Genomic DNA, 20,927 nt, shown 5'->3' on the forward strand with positions numbered 1-20,927 from the left:
CCAGTGAACCATCCATCCTGACCACATCATGAGCCCTCAAGGATCACGTTCTGGTCCTCCTGTACCTTCTCTCCTCAGTCACCTCACCTAAGGTCGGAACTACAACACAATTGAGAAGCCAAGAAAAAAATTTATATACAACTAGATATAGGATTAACACTCAGATATGATTTTCCCTAGCTTTGGAAAGACAAACCCCAAATAAGGAACATTTGCAGGAATCAAAAAAATACATAAAATATCTTGGAATTTATTTTAACTAGTGTTGAACTGGATAATCTTCTCTATCTACATTTACTCACTATAACAATCCTATTAGGTAGTTCCTATTATAATCTCCCTTCTACATAGTAGGAAACCAAAGTTCACAGCAGTTAAATAACTTGCCAGAGGTCACAGAGCAAAGTAAGGCTGGGACTCTGACTCTGGACATGTGACTTCGGAGGCTTGGCTCTTTGCCACCACCATTAAAGCCACCATATGCCTTCATCCAGTATTCAGTTTGGGGGGTAAAATCAGTAATAACTGAATAATAAACAGAAATCCGGTAGCAATTTTTAGTAAAACTAAAGAATTAGAAAAGAAAGGTTTCAGTAGCAAAAAAAGATGATGAAATGATCAGACTGCTAAAACTTAGAAGGAATTGTGCCAAATAAACTTGACAGTAGTAACAGTTACTTTTTCAATAGACTATCAAAATTAGTAGTTTGAAATAAATCAATAAGGGTTATATTTAGCAGTAAGCCAGTCACTTGAGGCCGTGAGTCTCAAGATGTTACTCGCACAATTTGGTCATGACGGATTGAACAACATCACTGAAACTTATCTGAAAATTTGAAAACAAAGGACAGTGGCAAAGCAAACTGTACTTAATTATGATTCATGCCCCTTTGAACAGGGACTATATCTAAACCTAATTGATAACTGCAGGCCCAAACCCATTTTTAATTTATTCAACAGGTTCTCTGCCCAAGAGAGGCTCAAGGAATGGAGTCTATAAAAGACCTTTCAACAATTGAGACTAAACTAGTTAAACGTGAGGCAGTATGTTCCCTTGCCTTTGCCTCACCCACCAACAGAATTATGAAGGACTAACTCACAGCCTGACCAAGAGAAAGAACAACAACTAACGCATCTGCTAAAATGCTACAAATAAACAAAATCTTTGTTACAAAGCCACTTTAAAATAACAGAATCCTCAAAGAAAGGTTTTGCCAAATTGTAATGTTCTTCCGGATCGAAGAAAATTTCCAACACATATAGCCAACCCCATCTGCATTCCCTCTCCTGGGTCTAGAAAATTTTCTGCCTTCAGATTTCTTTCTAGCCAATGGAAATATTAGTGCTCTATTTCAAAATGCCAAAGAAAACTGAAGAGTATAATTATAAATCTTTTAAAATCTGGATTTGGGCTGGGGGTTTTTTGTTTGTTTTTTAAATCTGGGAACTCTAGAGACAACACACTTGACTTTGTAATCTTAACATGTACTCCAAGTACAAAGTTGGGCTAAGGAAGCCCACAAAAAACTAAGCAAAGCAGGGAAATGCCACTCTGATGAAGATGGCACTAACAGTAGACAATCTTCAGATCTGTTTCTTTCTTTTTTAAAAAATTTTATTTATTTATTCATGACAGACACGGAGAGAAACAGAGACACAGGCAGAGGGAGAAGCAGGCTCCCCGAGGGGAGCTCGATTCGGGACTCGATCTGGGGACCCCGGGGTCACACCCCAGGCCAAAGGCAGAAGCTTAACCACTGAGCCACCAGGAGCCCCTTCAGATCCGTTTCTAACCAAGCAAAGGAGAGCTGTCAAAACTACCTACTTGCGGGGGCAGCCCCGGTGGCTCGGCGGCTTAGCACCACCTTCAGCCCAGGGCCTGATCCTGGAGACCCGGGATCGAGTCCCACATTGGGCTCTCTGCATGGGGCCTGCTTCTTCCTCTGCCTGTGTCTCTGCGTGTCTCTCGCCTCTCTCTCTGTCTTTCATGAATAAATAAATAAAACCCTTTAAAAAATTAAAAAAAAAAACTACCTACTTGCGCAGTGAAATGAGGACATCTATTTAACATAGTTCTAAAGGAAAACAGGTTCAACACTGAGAACTTCAGCTCAAAGAAATGAAGAGAATCACATAGAAGGGCCATGTTGTTATAACAAAACAACACACAGAATTTTAAAAAAATGTTAAAGCTAGAATAGATCTTTCAAAGCATGAAGCCCAGTTTGAAGAGGGAGAGGTACATGCCAAGGTCACACTGGCAGTTTGTCAATGCTCGGGCTTAGGACTCTTAAATCCCTTCCTGTTTTGTCAGCTGCACATTTTGTTTGCGAGACAGACACCACCCAGAATCTCTCCACGCTTGGTCATCACTTCAGAGTGCAGAGAAAAACAACTGTTGCTCCTAAACAGCTATTTCCATAGATTGTACACTAGTGCAGATCTTGGAAAAAGGCAATCCCATTGCAATTTTATTTTGAGACATGAGGTGGCAGCAATAACCAAACGGCAGACAGAAAGCTTTCAGGGAATTGGAAAAGGAAGAAAACAGGCGTTGGGTAGGAGTGAAGGAAGGAAATATTTCCATTATAATGTAATCTCATTAAGAATGGGTGCGTGCAATGCCATCTTTATATATTACAGAATTCATTATGGAATTTACCAAACCAAATAATGTCGCAAGTTGTTCCAACATTATTTAGATCATTGGAAATCCCTTCTAAACGGTAGCCATTTAAATTGGCATTAAGTATCTGTCGTCTAGTAGTTGAGAGCTATTTCTTTTTCTTTTTTTAATTCTTCAAGTAAGACACCAGAGACAGATTTAAAATTTTTTATTCAGTGACCCACAAAAACCTTTCATTCATGTGAAAGACACCGAGTCTTTCTGAAAACAAAGGATGTCCGTGTAATCTCAGAATTCCAACCAGGACTCCAACAATCATCAGAGGATCACGAACAGATATAAAATCTTCCCATCAGTTTCTCATTGGAGTTCTAAGATAAGAGGAGTTCAACAGAAGAGATGAAGCAAACAGAGAGCAGAGGTCACGAGAGACCAAGAACAAGGACAAGTTAAGTGGAAAGAGAAGGGGAGATGGAGGCCAAAGGAGCAATCCTACTAGAGGGGACCCTCGCTGGGAAGAACTGTCAGAGTACTATGCTCAGCTGTGCCCTCCACGCCCGCCGGGCCGGACTTTCTCGAAAACACCAATACCGATGATGTACGGTATTCTAAAGCCTCAAAATCCAGAGTAATTCTGAAAATGTTACATAAATATCCTCTATCATACTACTGCTAAAAATCATTTCCACACCTCCTTCTTAAAAAAGAACATACACAAGATTTCGGTTTCTTCTAAATTCATTTGCTGCTGTTTTTTTGACATTACTAGACTTCGAATCCTTTACCAAAACCAGCTGTTGTTGAGATAATGCTGTCATTAGAAAATCAGGTTTTTGGTGTCTGGGTTGGGCATGAGGGAGAAGCAAACAATAAATTACTAGAAAATAAAAATCCACTTGAACAGATGCAAAGATGACAGATACAGGTAACCACACACAGAACACCTTCAACCTGCTTTTTCTAGATTAATTAGGCTTAAGAAATTAAGGTGGTATAAAAGTCCATCATTAATGGTTGGGCTTCCCAAAATATGTCAGGTAATGTAAAGTATTCCCGATTTCTCACTCATCATATCAAAGTACAAATGCTTAGGTAATTTCAGTCCCATACACACCACATTTGTAGTGATACATACAAACCCAGTTCAAGCACTCAAATTCAAGTCTAGAGAAGTGGAAAACCTATTACAGTTCATTAATAAAATGGATTAGGAAAAAATGCTGCCACTTCATTATATTTCAAAACAAACTGAATTTTTAAAATGTAGACGTCAGTAATAGTGTATATGCCAAAAGTAGGGGGAAACCTGTTGTGTCTTAAGCTTTTGAATTAACAAGGTTTGGATCTCAGGGTCCAACAGGCCCGAGTTTCAGCGCAGGGTCTCCTACCGCCAGCTCCTACAAGAGGCAAGTGATTTCACCACCATGAGCCTTGGTTTTCTCAATGTCCTTCTATATAAAATAGGGCTAATAACTTAAGAAAATGAGATGGTAAGTATCAAACTTCATGTCAAGGCCCAGAACACATCAGTGTGAGAGTAAGTGGAGGAAGAAGTGTTGTTATTTTTGTGTGGTCATTTATTTAACAGGTAGTCATGGAACTGCTCTGTACCCGACACTATTCCAGGTGTCAGGATGCAGCAGGACGGGCAAGGTCCCTGCTTTCATAAGGTGTGAGCAGCGGTACAGAGGAGAGACGGAAAGATTGCTCTGGACATAACTGCTCGTGCTGATTAACGGCATCCCAGTTCCTCTCTCCTCTCTTTCAAGTGGATCTAGTCTGACAGTCTACAGAGAGTTTGCAGAGTGAGGCAAAGAAAATTCCTTCTTTGCCTTACTTAACATATTGCTGTAGCTAGCACATGTTCATACTCTGACAGATGATATTTGGAACACCATGTAAAACATTTTGCAAACTTTACAGTTTTCATACACTTGTGAGTAGCAATTTCTAAATAAAAGAGAGTTTACAAGGCTTTAAATTTGCAGCGCCTTTAATCAGAAATTGAAAAGTTAAGACTGAGTCAGAAGCAACACAACAGAACATTTCGTTTCCACTGTTTAATTATAAATTGCTATGTGATCCTCACTACAAAACTAGGTAAGATCTTCCATCCGTAAACTCAGGAGAGAGGAGGAAAGACGGATGACATGAAGTTGGTTGTTAAATCTTGCGAACGGGAGGAACATTCATCAATTTCTTGAATTATGGTTCTATTTACATTTCTGAGATCACAGCTAATTACCCAGTTTTAAGTTAAAGGTTCTGCTTTAATTAATACTATTAGTGGTTTTCGAGTGAAAGGAGATACATTTGAATTCTAAGTCTTATTCTCACTTTAGAAATCCAATTTCATCCAACACATCTAATGGAACTATAAGGCGCTACACTTAGTTTGATAATGTTCCTGGTGAGTCTCCCAGTCTTTTAAAAAAAAAAAAAAAATCCACGTATCTATTCCACTTGGCATGATTGGCGACACTAGGCTCCGGTCTCATTCAAGATGAAGGAGGGCACAGATGCCAGAGATCCAAAGGTCTACTTGGATTTCTCATAGCTCTCTCAAGTTTAACATTATCCCAAAGTGAAACTATCTTTTTCTTTACAGAATTTGCTCCTGATCCAGGGTTTCTTGTCTTTGGCAAAGAGCACACAGTTGTTCAAGTCAGAACCTGTAAGTTGCTAATTACTACTTGTATAATTCTGGAAAATGTATTTAACCTCCTTAGGTCTTATCCATAAAATGGGCACAAACCCAGTAATGCCTACCTTATATTTACAGTATTGTTGAGGACTGCAGGAGATCCGTTAGCATGGTGTCTGACATATAAAAGCACTTGAGGATGTTGGCAATAATGATCAGAAAAACCAAACAACCGCTACTGTTATCGATCATTCCTTCTATCAGACAAAATCTTTGATGAGGACCCTCCATCAACAGATGTTAGTCCTGTTTCTATTTCCTGCACATCTCTGTAGTCAATCTACTTCTAACCATTCCCATTGCCCGCATCCTAATGTAGCCACCATCATCTTGTGTCATTGCTTAAAAGAAGCTTACTGGTCTCCTTTGATTAATTCTCGCCCTCTTCCACTCAAAGTCAGACTAATCTCTCTAAAATTCTAATAGGATGTCAATTTACTGCTTAAACTCCACAATGTCTGCGTTGTCCTTCCATTAAGCCCAAACCTATTAAACAAGGTTTTCTAAGCCTTTCGTGATCTGGCCCTGCTTAGTCTCTTGACTCTGGCCACGGTCCCCTTTGTGGTCCGTGCTCTAGATTTACAGGTCTTCCATCAGTTCCTCCAACCTGCCAAGTGCATTCGCTTCCGGGTTTTTCTTCTATCTGGAAACCCTTCCCATATCTCTTCTCCCAGGGTTGATCAGCCTTTACATCTCAAATGTTACTTCTCAGAGACCATCTCTGACACTCTCCACTTTCTCCATAACACAATCTTTTCATCACATGTAACACATTCCCAAATCTTCTTTAGTCGATGTCATACAAGATGGCAGAAATAGTATCAGCTTTATTTATTGCTGTATCTCTGGAATTTTACTTGTTGAATGAACTGGTACATGAATCAACCAACAAATAGGAAAGGAAAGGTGTCCTGTAATGAAGTACTGGTCTGGTCTTTGTTCTGGATTCCCGGGGTACAGGTTCTCAACTCTTGCCATTTCCAGGGTGACAGGAGTTTCTTTGTTATTCATGGTGGGCCTCTGGATCACACCCGAGTTTATGCTAACGAGATGAATCAGGATGGGGCTTGGTCACCAAAAAGACCAAGGGTGTGACTAGAAGGTTAAGGCTTTGAGCCAGCCCAACCTGTGAAAAGGGAGGGGAACTGGAAACTAAGTTCAATCTAAGAGCCAATGATTACCTACATAATGCCTACATAATGAAACCCCAATTAAAAACTCTGGGCACTGAGCTTCCTGGCTGGTGACCATCAATGTGCAGGGAAGGTATTGCACCCTGACTCTACACTGAGGCACAGAGTTCAGAACACTCTCAGAGCTCACCCTATGTGTCTCTTTATTTGGCTAATGTTAATTCCTATCCTTCATAATAAAACTGTAATTGCGAGTATAGTGCTTTCCTAAGTCCTAGGTGTTCTGGCAAATTATCAAACCTGAAGGGATCATGGGAACCCCCAAATTTGTAGCCAGCTGGTCAGAAGTGCAGGTGGCCTGGGGACTGCCGAACTTGCAGTAGGTGTCAGAAGTAGGGTCAGTCTTGTTTGGCACTGTGCCCTTGACCTTGCGGACCCCACACTAACTCTGGGTGGTTAGGGACAAAATTTGATTGTGTTACAAAAGGGAAATTTTAGAAGTGTCTTAAACTCCTAGAAGGCACAAAAAAATCCTATCCTGGTATAATAGGGAAGCTCCACTGCCTCTGCAAACTGTCATCCCATCACACTCCTGCAAGCCTTTCCTGTAGACCTCAGCTAACAGCCTCTGCCCTTTCTTGAGTCTGAGCCCTATACCAGAGCTACAGGGGTGGGAGGGGGAGAGAGGGAAAGGTGGGTGGTATTTCTAAACACATAAAATTGATCTCTGGTTCTCTCTCAACTAACTTTATTTTGCCCTTCTATTCTTTCTCCCTTTCTCTGCACCCCACTGATGACCAACCTACCACTAACAGTTTCCTCTTCAAGTTTCTTCTTTTCCATTTCAAAATGATTTTTCTACATCTTTCACTAATTATAATAGCCATTTCCTATACGTGACTGACCCAGCAAGAAGTAGACTGGTAATAAACTGAATGTACTAATCTCAGTAAGATGTAATGAAGATGTCACTGACCCTTACAGAGACTTTTTCTCTTTTTTTTTTAAAGATTTTTTTTTTTTTTTATGAGAGAGAGAGAGAGAGAGAGAGAGAGAATAATGAGCAGGGGGGGCGGGGGGGTCTGAGGGAAGGGGACAAGCAGATTCCCTGCCGAGCAGAGAGCCTGACACGGGGCTCGATCCCAGGACCCCAGGATCATGACCTGAGCTGACTGAGCCAGCCTGGCACCCCTTTCAGAGACATTTTAAAAATGTCTTAAAGGTAATTTTTTTTTTTGAGAGAGAGAAAAAGAGAGAAAGCATGTGTTCAAGAGCGGGGGGAGGGGGGGTCAGAGAGAAGAGAGAGTGAATCTTAAGCAAGCTCTGGGCCTCGATCTCAAAACCCTGAGGTCAAGACTTAAGCTGAAATCAAGAGTCGGATGCTTAACCAAGCCACCCAGGTGCCCTTTCAAGCTAATTTCTAATTAGTAAACTTCCTGAGGAGAGCAAGAAGGTAGTAAGTAGCTTTATAAATTTCTAAGCTCTCTGAAAGCAAGACTCTTTGACTTGTAACTTCCTGAGTCAGTTGGGACTGGGAAGCTGCACAACTCCTAACAAGTTCCTTCCTTCCTAGCGATTCCAGAGGAGTTTTCCTCAACCCAGTTCCTGCAGGCCCTTGGCTCTCTCTCTCTTCAGTCTACACCTACTCTTCTTCCTTTGATATGTTGGGAATGAACTGTAAGGAAGCCATCTCTGGATTCCAACCCAAATAACCTGGGAGTTTGCCATTGGCAGCTAAATGGCCCTTTCCCTGATTAGCCAATAATACTCTTGGGTCTTCTGTTAAGCTTTAAGGACTTAAGTAAAAACAGAGATAGAGTAGACTTATCTTACTATCCATCTCTGCTCAAACCATATTTTAGGATAAATATTCTCAACATTCAACTATTCTCTACCCTAGAACATTCTGGAAAATGTAGGTTTTATGGGAGAAAAATGGAACACATATGCCTTCCAAGTATTTCCTGTAATCCATAAGGTTGCATTGGGCAAGGGTAACAAAAAGATATTTTGGGATTTAGCTGAGGAGAAAGTAAGGAATATAATAAAAAAAAAAAACAAAACCCACAACTATCAAATATATAAGTGGAGCAAGTATTCACTTACAAAGGGCATGAGAAGAAAGAATAGTAAGTTCTATTCCAGCTTTTGCAGTCAATAATTTTTTGTAACTAATTGACATTTATTATCTATAGTATTGTTGGATCTATACTATTTTATTATCTATGCTATTATCTATACTATGTCTATAGTATTGTTAATATGATACCATTAAAATGATGTCTCTTGGGGCGCCTCAGTGGCTCAGTTAGTTAAATATCTGCCTTTGGCTCAGGTCACGATCCCAGAGACATGGGATGGAGCCCCATGTTGGACTCCTTGCTCAGCAAGGAGTCTGCTTATCCCTCTCCCTCTACACCCTGCCCCCCGACTGTGCTTTTTTTCTCTCTCAAATAAATAAGTAAATAAAATCTTTTAAAAAAATGATGCCTCTTAATGAAATTGTGGCATTGCGTACAGATAGAAAAAAGTCAACAGGTAACCAAGAGTCCTGAATACACTAAGTGAGCACAGCATCACATCAGCCTGTACCAAATGATTCTCCTGATTTTGCAACTTACACAAAGCACGATAGTATGGGTGAGAAAGACCTTGACAGCATTTGGCATGGGGAAATTCTTGGTCTAGGATGCATTAAGAGCTTGAATAAAGCAATGATTGGCTTTTTTAATGAATCACAAATAAAATAACTATTTTCTTCCAAGAGGACCTTTTTATTTTTCTTCTAGAATAAAGAACGTCACTTTTTAAAGGTTAAAAAAGTCATAGTAGGGGAATTTGAAAGAAAGTATTATTTGTGGCATACATATTATTTGTGGCAAATCCAAGGTTACTCTTTTGGCCTTGGTAAACTACGCCTCCTGCAATGTATTGTGCAAAGTCCTCCAAACCAATTTAGAGCATACATGAGAATCTCTCCTGAGGAATCAAGTAAGTAAAAGCATTATAGCAATCGCATTTTGTTAACCTATTGTTTGCTTATTCAAAGCAGTATTGATGTCATTTTCTCTAAATAGTTGAAGTTTTTTAAGTTTTCTCAAATCTGTGTTTCTTGGCATTTGCCAGAAAGAAGACAGCAGATGCTTACTTACTTTACATAACAGAGTTAAGAATCCAACTTCTCCACCTTAAGCATTTATAGTCTTATCAAGTTACTGTGACCTTTCTGTATAAATCCAGACAATTCATGGCCCTTTTCTCCCCACTTATCTTACTGAAAATCTGATGTTTCTTTCATGACAAAGGGCTTTAGCATTTTCCTTTGTAATTGAGCTGATACTAATTTTCTTTATTAAGCACTGACTACATACTTTGGTGGTTAATGCCATTCAAACACAGAGTACAGCTTGGTGATTTATTTTTCATTTTATCATTACTGGTTTCATTAATACTCAGTAGAAAAAAAATCCTCACCTAGATTGCGAGGTCTTACTAAAAATTGATCTACATGTTTATTATTTTAGGAAATGTTAGAAAGGTGAGACTGACATTAAGCACAGGAGGGAGCACAAATAAGACTACTTCCTCCTGATGAAGCAGAGATGGAGGTATGTGGGATCTGGGTGGGGAGGAGAGGGAAGAAAAAGGAGCTACATACTCCGGGAACCATAAGAAAAAGATATCAGACCTTCATCCCCACCCCAAACAGGTTCTACAGTGTTACATCCACACTAGAGAAGGAACTCTAAGATTAGAGTTGAAATATGACCTGGTGAAAACATGTAGCTCATAAAAAAGTGTTTTATGCTTATATTGAAGGAGTTTTAATAGTTCCCTCAAAAACCTTGACAAATTGGGACACCTGGGTGGCTCAGGTCATGACCCCTAGGTCCTGGGATTGAGTCCCACGTCGGGGCTCCCTGCAGGGAGCCTGTTTCTCCCTCTGCCTGTGCCTCTGCCTCTCTCTGTGTCTCTCATGAATAAGTAAATAAAATCTTAAAAAAAAAGACCTTGACAAATTAAAATTACAAAGCAACGTAAGTATATCTGCTAGTAACTGTCGAGAATTATGAACACCTCATGGTTCACGGTTAAGGAGCCAGATGTGGTAGGACAGGAAGAAAACTAAGCACAGAGCCAGCTAATAAGAGGATGCATGTGGAAATGGCGCCACAGGCTTGAAAGGATTATGTAAACATCAGCTACAACTATTCTTATTATTAATTTGTCACCAAATGGAAATCTACAACACAGGAGTGTGTGAGATCAGTACTCGGTCAGCACAGCGGAGCGACAGTGTAACTCTAAAGCAGGGTGTCCAGCCTCAGGGCTGCGGAGACCTCAGGCCCTTGGCTGTGAGAGCCCGGCCCGGGCACTGGAGGATGTTTCACAGCATCCCTGACCTCTACCCCTCGGGGCCAGCAGAACTTCTCCCACCTACTCCCTCCATTAGTGAAAAGTAGAAATGTCTCTGGACACCGCCAGACAATGCAGAACTGCTCCTGGCTGGAAACCATGTTAAAGCATAAGAAAAACATAGAAATTATGGCTCTCCCACACAAATTGAGGATGAGAGACAGCCAATATGAACTAGAGTAAAGATGTCCCTCACTGGGCACAGATGGCTGCCGAACACTTAAAATGTGGCTACTCTGAATTGAGACACGCTGTACGAGTAACACACACACTAGACTGGAAGACTTAGTATGAGAAAGAGAATGCAAAATATTTCAGTAATTTTTTACATGCTTCTTCTGGGATGTCTATCATGCAAATTAAGATCATTTTTTTACATGGATTACATGCTAAAGTGATATTTTAGATACAGTGGGTGAAAATAAAATACATTATTAAAATTAACTTTATCTGTTGTTATTTACCTTCTGTGTCTCACATTGTATTTCTACATTTCTACCAGACAGTGCTGAACTTGTGCAAAAAACTATCCCTCCATATATTCCATGCAGCCTTTGATGACAAAGAAGGGAACTAAAAGTGCTCTGTCCTCAGCTTTCTTCTTATACGCTCTATATTCTCCTTGCACGATCTCCAGCCTTGATGCTTCAATGAGATTACTACTAATCTCCAAGTTCTATCTCCTGTTCAGAGCTCAGCTAAAACCTAGATCTGGGGGGCCTGGCTGGCTCAGTTGGTAGAGTATGTGACACTTGATCTCAGGGTTGTGAGTTCGAGCACCCACAATGGCTATAGAAATTACTAAACTTTAAAATAAAATAAAAAAAAAACAGCGAGAGATCCCTATATTTTTTTTAAAAAATAACACATAAATAAAACCTAGATCCATATACCTAACAACTTACCAATTCCACTTGGACATCCTAAAGGAACCCCAAACTTAAATGATCCTCATTTCAAAATAGATTCCTCCAGGAAGTCCCCATTTTAGTAAACGGCCCCATTGACCAGGTTCTCAATCCAGAAACCTGAAAGTCATCCATGACTTCCCCCTTCTCTTTCATCCCACTTGCAATCTCCTACAAAGTTCTGCTTCATTTACTTCCTAAATATTTCTGGAATCCTCCTTGCTCCAATGCCATTGATTGGGCCAAGTCACCATTACTTCCCTTTATGTCAACTCCCTCTTCCCTTTATACTCTTATTATACCCTGCCCTGCCCTGTCTTTCCTATTAGAACATTACCCTACATGAGGTCAGGAACTTTCTTGTTTTTTGCTGTGTCTCCCGCTCTCTGATGAATGAATGAATGAGAAAAGAGGGTACAAACTGCTAACTCACAGGCTGCAATTTACTAAAGAGCTAGACTACAAAAACAATGGTTCCATTAGCATAGGAGACCGGGAAAATATCGTCTTCATGTCTAAAAGCAGTGCTGATATGTTGACACAAGTCTTAGGATTCTAGAAGTGGAGAAAAAGTGCTTGGCCACTATGTGCCTTGCACACTCATCCTTAACAGATCTTTCTATTGTGCCTAAATTCACACTGTAAACTTTCTAGATGCTGGATCAGGAAAGAACAGCTGAAGAATGTCTTTTATAATCCTCCAGCCTTGTGGGAAAAGGATGCTTGACATTTTCCATCTTCAATGTCATAGTCCCGGAGTACCCATAGTTTCCAAGATACCCAGGGAAAAACAGCTAAAAGTTATGCAAAGCTTCAAACAATCATGAACTATTTCTGAAAGAAAATTATTCTCCCAGAATATAAATTCAGGACCAATCTCTCCTCATTAGGGATCCTCAATCTACTTTTGTGCCTAAGCCAGCCTCATCCCCCTGTGCACGCACGACTAGTTTGAAAGGGGTGAGGACAGACTATGGCAGTGTCTAGCCTAACTAGAAAGTTACAGCTGCTACTGATGAGGACGTGTTAAAGAGTCAAGAACTTTATAGATGTTGGTGGTGTTTTGGGTATTCCAGAACTAGGCTAAGGAAGAGGGATTTGTAAAAAAGAGTCCAGGCAATACATGTATTTAGAGAAGAGCATGTAGACACAGAGGCAAAAATCAGATCCATGTCTCCATTCACCTTTTGCCACGGGCTCTCCCAGAAGTGGGAGTAGGGGTGTGGGCAGGAAAGACACAGGTTATATGTGTTTAACTCTTTTATTGCCTTACCCAGAAATCATATAAAAGACCAATCTTTTATAGTATGGGGAAGGGAGGTGGGGTCTTGATAAAAGAATGTTAGGAAACATTTTTTTAAATGTATTTTCTCTTCATTTTTCCTCCTTTGATAACCCCCAAAAGAAAATGATGGCAATTATCAGGTTCATACCAATTCAGCCAGTGGGATAAAAAGATTTAGCGAACAAGCAACTTTTTTTTCTCAATTAGATGCTCTGTTTCTTTCTGGGAAGGACTCAAAAATGGTCTGTAACTTTCCAAAGCCCACTTTTCCCCTTAAAATCTGGTAAATCTTTACCATCATAATGTCCAACACTTGCCCTATCTCCTCAAAAGCACTGGGTTTTGGTAAGAGCGAGGTAGCTGAGGAATTAACAACAGGGAGTAGTAGACTTGGGAGAAACACACAGAATCCCAGTCGTACCACCCGGTCTTCACATGGCCTTCGGCAAGTCTCTTGGCCACATGTGCTCAGCGGGGGTGATCTCACTCCCAACAGGACAAAAGCTGGTTCAGGGCTGGGCAGTATATGAGCTTGCGCTTTGTGTGATGAAGAAGAGAGCTGCAGATAGCACATGAATAAGACATACCGTGGACCTGTGGTGTTAAAATTTCATGAGAGGGAAGATTAGGGGAAAATGATGTCTAAAAAGGCTCCTTGGACGAGAGGAAGGTTAGGTAAAGAACAGAAGGCTGAGAGATACTGCCCTTAGCCTTTATTCCTCAACTGTCAAAATGGATCACCATCACCCACCGTAAGGAATTATTATGGTAAAACCGTATCTAAATGCACACAAGAGAGGGGCAGCTGGGTGGCTCAATTGGTTCAACAGCTGGTTCTGATTTCGGCTCAGGTCATGCTCTCAGGGCCCTGGGATCGAGCCCTGCTTCAGCTTGCTCTGAGCTCTGTGGAGAGCCTGCTTGAGATTCTCTCCCTCTCCCTCTGCCTCCCCCCGCCCCCGCTCATGCGTGCACATGCACACGCTCTCTCTCTCTAAAATAACTAAATCTTTAAGAATAAATACATACATACGTATGTACATCTAACAAAATAGAATGAATGACAGAAAATAAAGCAGAGAAAACAACAAAAATTGTAAAAACTCATTAAAATATAATTAAAACCACAAAGATCCAAATATATATAATGTTACTAACAATCAACTGTATGAACAAGATAATTTCCTTCTCCCTACTCATTTTACCGACTGAATACCTAAGATCCAAAAAGAAAACGTACAGTTAAAGTTAAATAAAAAGTGCAAGATGCAATTTATAAATGTGGCAAAGATACGAACCTAAAACACCAATTTTAAGACCTGCCAAGCTTGTTTTAATTTTATCATAAATATCTTCTGATGCAAAGTCAACAGCAACGGTCCTTGTTTCCACCTTGAATTTTTCTCCTATGGAAAAAACACAAATGGAGAGAGAAGGAAAATTATAACATGGCAATTAAGATTAAAGCATTTGATGACATTTCCTTTTCAGGCTCTCACCCTCCCCCGCCCCAATTTGATATGAAATTTAGACTAGGATCATGTTAAGCAATCATGAGACCACCTAAGAGATGATACAGAGTCAACACAATAATTCTGCAATAAAAACTCCAATGTTGTTACAGAGCTGCCTGCCTGTTCCTTAATCAGTTCTCCTTCTATAAATCAGTGACTCCTTTTTAGACCCTTAGGTACAAATAATAAAACATGATTCATATAATAATGTTATATACTCTTTAAATATCATTGGTTTTGTGTTTTAATTGCAAATTGATATTTCATAATTTCAGGTAGAAGTCTTTATGTTGTAAAATGTTTTAAAGTGTGGTTAGAAAAGTCCATCTTATTAAAATGTAAATAAGATGCATATGACCGTTGTGGAATTTAGGGGCTTGGGTAATAGTTAATCGTCACTACATTAAAAAAAAAAACACAAAATACACAGAAGCAGAGCTACAAAGTGACAGAAGAGAGACCCCAGTGTTCTGCTTCGCTCAGGACGACTGAGCACACGCGGCACTACTGGACATTGCACGTGGAGAGATGGGACTCTGGAGAAGCGGGACTCATTGAGGTAGAAATGCAGAACGTTTACTTGTGCCCTCCCTCGTGAGCCACTGGAGAAGAAGGCGAGGACTGTGGGGTCCCCCGGTGTGGGTATCAATTTTATTTTCATACCTATTTGCTAAATGACTTTGAGCGGGTCACATACCTCCACCAGCCTCAGCATCCTCTCCTGAAGATGCAAGTAGTGCTGGCCAACCCACGAACTGAGGCCCAAGTGCTACCTGGTGGTATACAGGGGCACCTCATAAATGCTAAGTCTCCTCTCTCCCCCACCGACCCTGCTCTCACCTCACTTAGTGCAATGCAGGTGGCTAAGAAGGTTTACTCTTTGGAACTTTACTGAGAGTTCAAAAGAATTACTTGAAACATCCTGCTTCCAAAAAATAATTTTTTCTTCAATCGAAGTCGATGCTGGCTCATCACAGGGCATACGTGAGTCCACATAGGACATTACTGTTCTTGATCTAACAGGACTTCTGCCTACAACTGAAGAGCTGGTTCACAAGAGATCTGTCTTTTAGTCTGCCTGAAAAGCCTTTTTTCTTTAAAGATTTTATTTACTTATTTGAGAGAGCGAGCGCACATGAGCAGTGGGGAGAGGCAGAGGGCAAAGCAGGCCCCCAGGGAGCAGGGGGCCCGAGGTGGGGCTCCAGGCCAGCCCCCCCCCCCCCCCCGGGGCCCTGGGATCGCGGCCTGAGCCACCTGAGCCCAAGGCAGGTGCCCACCCAGCCGAGCCACGCAGGCGCCCCTCAGGGAGAAGCACTGCCCGAGGTGGGAACCATGAAGGGACGCGGAGGAGACTGCGGCCCAGGCCAGACCGCACGCGGCGTCAGTGGCACTCTTGCTCTTGCAGTGCACGGGTTCTTGTACGTGCTCGTGTAACAGGGCCACAGACAGAGCTGTCCCCTCGCAGCAGCTCACCAGCAGGTCTTCTCAGAAATGCTTCCCAGGATTTCACCCCAAGTACAGAACACTGCCCCCCTAGAGCCACAGACCCGCCAGGGAAGGAGGCGCACAGCAAAAGGCTGAAGGATACCTTTTAGTAAATGTAAAACTTCATTCAGGAATGAAATAAGATAAATTTATCTATTTGTTTTGGGAAAAACAAACTGTGTTTCCATACTAGTGCTATATCCTGACATTTAAGAAAATTCTCTCTAGTAATAAAAGCGCCTCACAATTCCAGAATCAAATTTACTCTTTTAGATCTCACCGGATTTGGGGAATGTACTTATAATGTAGACTCTTACAGCCAGGCTTCTAAAAATATTCAGAGACCCTTACGGAAAGAATGTCATCTTATTTAATAAGAACGCTCAAGTAAGCTTCTCTTCGTGCTCACATTGGGTAAGCCAAATGGCTTCCAATGCAGGCTTTCTGGAGAAATCCAGTTTTGACCTCGCCTGTGGGTGGCCCCGTGTCCCAGGCTGGTGGCCCTGTGGCCGCAGGTGCCACTGTGGCTGCTTCTCCAGGGCCCGGGCCTGGCTGTGCCAGCCCGTAGAGCACAGGCCGTAAGCACAGGCCGCTGAGCACAGGCCACTGAGCACAGGCTGCAGAGCAGAGGCCACCGAGCACAGGCCGCAGAGCACAGGCCGCAGAGCAGAGGCCACCGAGCAGAGGCCGCCGAGCACAGGCCGCAGAGCAGAGGCCGCAGAGCAGAGGCCACTGAGCAGAGGCCATTGAGCACAGGCCGCCGAGCACAGGCCGCTGAGCACAGGCCGCAGAGCAGAGGCCACTAAGCAGAGGCCGCCAAGCACAGGCCGCAGAGCAGAGGCCACCAAGCAGAGGCTGCCGAGCACAGGCCGCCGAGCACAGGCCGCAGAGCAGAGGCCACCAAGCAGAGGCTGCTGAGCACAGGCCGCAGAGCAGAGGCCACCAAGCAGAGGCTGCTGAGCACAGGCCGCAGAGCAGAGGCCACCAAGCAGAGGCTGCCGAGCGCAGGCTGCCGAGCACAGGCCGCAGAGCAGAGGCCACCAAGCAGAGGCTGCTGAGCACAGGCCGCAGAGCAGAGGCCACCAAGCAGAGGCCGCCGAGCACAGGCTGCAGCGGTGGCCTGATGCTGCTCGGGCCCATCAACCCTCCCTGCCCCGGGTGGCCCCGGTGCCAGCCATACAGGCCCTGAGCAATTCTCTCTCTCTCTCTCAAGATTTTACTTATTTATGACAGAGAGTGAGAGAGAGCAAGCATGCGTGCACGTGATGCGGCAGGGAGGAGTGGACGGAGGGGGACAGTCTGTGCCACACTGAGTGCAGAGCCAGTCGCAGGGCTCGAGCCCAACCCTGAGGTCACGACCTGAGCCAAAGATCAAGAGTCCGGCGCTTCCGGACTGAGCCACCTGGGTGTCCCTGAGCAATTCCTTAAACTCAGAATGTCCCCCAAACACAGTCAGGGCTTTTGCACTTACTGTTCTCTCTGCCTGGAACGCTTGTCTGCATCCCCTGCGCCTGTTGGGTCTTTAAGCAAATGTTACCTCTTCAGGGAAGCCTTCCTTGACTACCTTTAAAGACCCACAACCACTCCTCCGCTAGCACCCCCTGCGCCCACCCCCCGCTTTATCTCATTCCATGGCACCTAACCATCCTCTAATATTCTATATGCCTTAATGATGCATGTGTGTTTGTCGTCTGCCTCCACCAGCATTAAACTTTGTGAAGATAAGAGCTTGGGTCTGTTCTGTTCATTTGTTCAACAATATCACAAAGGACCCAGGGTCTTTCCTCCCTCCTCTCTTACTCCCTTAGGTTGGCTCCCCTCCCTCCTGGTTTCACGAGGGCCACTGCCCTTGCAAGCATCCCATACAGATGGCAATGTGCAATGGCAGAAATGGGACATCCCGTTATATGTCCCTTTTATATGGCCAGGGGAAATTTCCCCAGAGTCCAGCCAACTCCTCTCCCATTTGTTTTCCCAGAATTATGAGATATGCATGCTCTTGACCTAGCCCATGGATGGGCTTTAGGGATTCCATTAACTGCCCCTACTACCACCATGCAGTTATGTGAGATAAAAGCGCCGGATGAACATAAGAATAAGACAGGACATTCTTCTCTCTCTGGGCCCAGGTAATCAGGAGAGAATTTTGATGAGTGTCTCAAAATGCTGAGGTGGGAGGAGCTGACTTCCTTAGGGAATTGGGGAAATAAATCTAGGTACCTTTCTCCTTCCCGTAACCCACCAGCCCCCCATCTGACCCTGCCAACAGAAGCCAATGCAGATGAACAGACATCCTCTAAATTTAGGATGTATTAAAGCACCTGGAACGAAAGTGAGTACTACATGTACATAATACAACCTTCATTTCCACTTTCTCCACCTCCCTAAACCCAGGCTCTTCATAAGACCACCAGCCTACACCTTTCAGCCATGGCCCTCTGCTGGAGAAGAATAAGAACTTGATCAAAGCCTTTGCAGAGGTTACTTTTGAGGACACTGATCCTTGCCCACCACAAAGGTGTGAGGGATGACAGTTGTAATAAGTTAAAATCAATACACTGTACATGTAGGATAAAGACACAGAAACAAGAGAATTTGGACGTTGCAATGGAAAGTCATAGACACTCAAATGCCCCTTCGAGGAAATTCTGGTTGCCCTAGCTGCCAGAATATCATCAGCCAACAGCTTTCAGGTGTCAGCCCCTTTAGAGATGGCCTCGGCGTCAGAGAGCTGCCTGGACCAAGATCATGCCTCTCCCACGACACCCACATCCAGGGACTGTGATCAAGGTGGGAGTATGAAGCCACTGGACAGCTTGTACCTGCCAGCTTCTGAGTCCAAAATTATGGTCTGTTGGCTACCCTATTTTCTGTTCTTTCATCATGCCCTAGTTATAATTATTCTAGCTTTAAGACAAGTTTTAATATTTCTAGTGGTGCGACGCTCCATTATTATTCTTTCTAAAGTTTATTGATTTATTTTTTAAGATTTTAATTATTTATCTGAGACAACGAGAGAGTGAGAGAGCAGGGGCAGAGGGAGCAGGAGACTCCATGCTGAGCAGAGAGCCCAACGCGGGGCTCCATCCCAGGACACTGGGATCATGCTCTGAGCCGAAGGCAGACGCTTCACTGACTGAGCCACCCAGGTGCCCTCTTTCAAAAGCTTATTGGTTATCCTTACTGTTTTCACTGGGATTCCATTAAACATTTCAATTAAATTTATGAAGGATGACAATGTGGCATTCCCTCCAGGCTTGCCATTTACTCAATGTCTCACACTAAAATCTTGAGGTTATAAATTCTTAGAGATATTAAAGAACTAAAAAATTCTATTATTAGAATATTACACCCCGTCATGCAAAGATACTCAATACTATTGATTATTCCTACTGTCAAATCACTTGGTATTTGAAATTGATAGGCTGGCATCCTGCTACCTACAACCGTGGCCCAATACAATCATGCCTTCCCTTCCTTTTTTCAGACTGAAGTGATTCTGAGATGGTCTTGGCCCACTGTTTCTCAGCCTAGTGGTGAAGACCAAAAACAAAGAAGCTTCTTCCTATGTGTGATATGAGCTGTTCAAGGCAGTCAACTCGCCAGAAATGGAGACAGAAAATCAACTCTGGCTTATAGGGAATGAAGCTAGGAAATAGCTGGGATGATAACGTTATTCCCTTTTTACCTACTAATCCACTGAATGCTGCCCAACCACAATTGTGGAATAAGACAAAGAAATATTATTTATAGGGATCCCTGGGTGGCGCAGCGGTTTGGCGCCTGCCTTTGGCCCAGGGCGCGATCCTGGAGACCCGGGATCGAATCGCACATCAGGCTCCCGGTGCATGGAGCCTGCTTCTCCCTCTGCCTATGTCTCTGCCTCTCTCTCTCTCTCTCTGGGACTATCATAAATAAATAAAAATAAAAAAAATCATTCAAAAAAAAAAGAAATATTATTTATAAATATAGAGCTACATAATGCCGAGTATCCTCACTGCCTCAAGCCATTGCACCACTTCCAAGCATGGGTGCCCTGCTCCTCCAGTCATATGGCTGATTTTCACTCCGAGGATTGTAAAATAGTACAAGGTCACGTCTGGAACGGACGCAGAAGGAACTGCACTTATAAGTTCAGTCTCAAGATGTTGCTAACACCTCTCAATATTAAAACTAGCACATCTTTAGGTTGATGCCTAGAGAGGCCATGAAACATATTCAGAATAGCTTTATGTTTAACATACTTCTGGGTCTGACCATCATTATTTTTATTTTGCTCAACAAACTAAATCTCTTAAATTTCAAGTCTTTCCTTAAGTATAATCATATAGTCTTAGAAAGACTTTCCTCATTTTTCCTCTGGGTGCCTGGGGACAGTGAGTCTGAGAATGCTAGAACAGAGATCTAATCTACATAAACTCACGTATTATTTACAATTTTTCTATCAATAAAACCAAAATTAATATATTAGTTCTCTTGTCCCTGCATCTGCTCTAAATAAATAATGTTTTCCCCCTAAGTTTCAGGTACTATCCATTATGAAATTCTTGTTACCTTCACCCTTCCCCATCTTTTCCATATTATAAATTTCATCATTTAAGATTCAAGTTGGGTCACCAGCCCTGTGGACTGTCTTTTCAGGATTCCCATTTCCTTCAAGGTAAAACTACTTACTCTCTCGGCTGTGTTCCTAGAGACCTTCTCTGTAACCTTAATAAACACTTCTTATAATATATTATGCAAACAGTCTATTTCCTAACAAACACAGATCACTCTCTGTCATCTTTGTGTATCCTGCACCCAGCTCAATGCCTGGCATAGAGCAGAGGTCGCTCAAATGTCTGCTGAGTAGGTAAAAA

At 42.5% G+C, this 20,927-nt stretch overlaps 1 protein-coding gene across 2 annotated transcripts in view; it reads right to left on the reverse strand.

Moving 5' to 3' along the window:
• The window catches only part of HSD17B12 (hydroxysteroid 17-beta dehydrogenase 12), a 154,279-nt gene that overhangs the window by 38,355 nt on the left and 94,997 nt on the right, over window positions 1-20,927 (reverse strand). For both annotated transcript variants that reach the window (XM_038562982.1, XM_038562981.1), the window contains one exon: window positions 14,368-14,475. In XM_038562982.1, the coding sequence (XP_038418910.1) occupies window positions 14,368-14,475 (108 nt within the window). The remainder of the gene's footprint in view (window positions 1-14,367; window positions 14,476-20,927) is intronic.

Source organism: Canis lupus, chromosome 18, assembly GCF_011100685.1.
Source record: "Canis lupus familiaris isolate Mischka breed German Shepherd chromosome 18, alternate assembly UU_Cfam_GSD_1.0, whole genome shotgun sequence".
Taxonomy (NCBI): domain Eukaryota; kingdom Metazoa; phylum Chordata; class Mammalia; order Carnivora; family Canidae; genus Canis; species Canis lupus.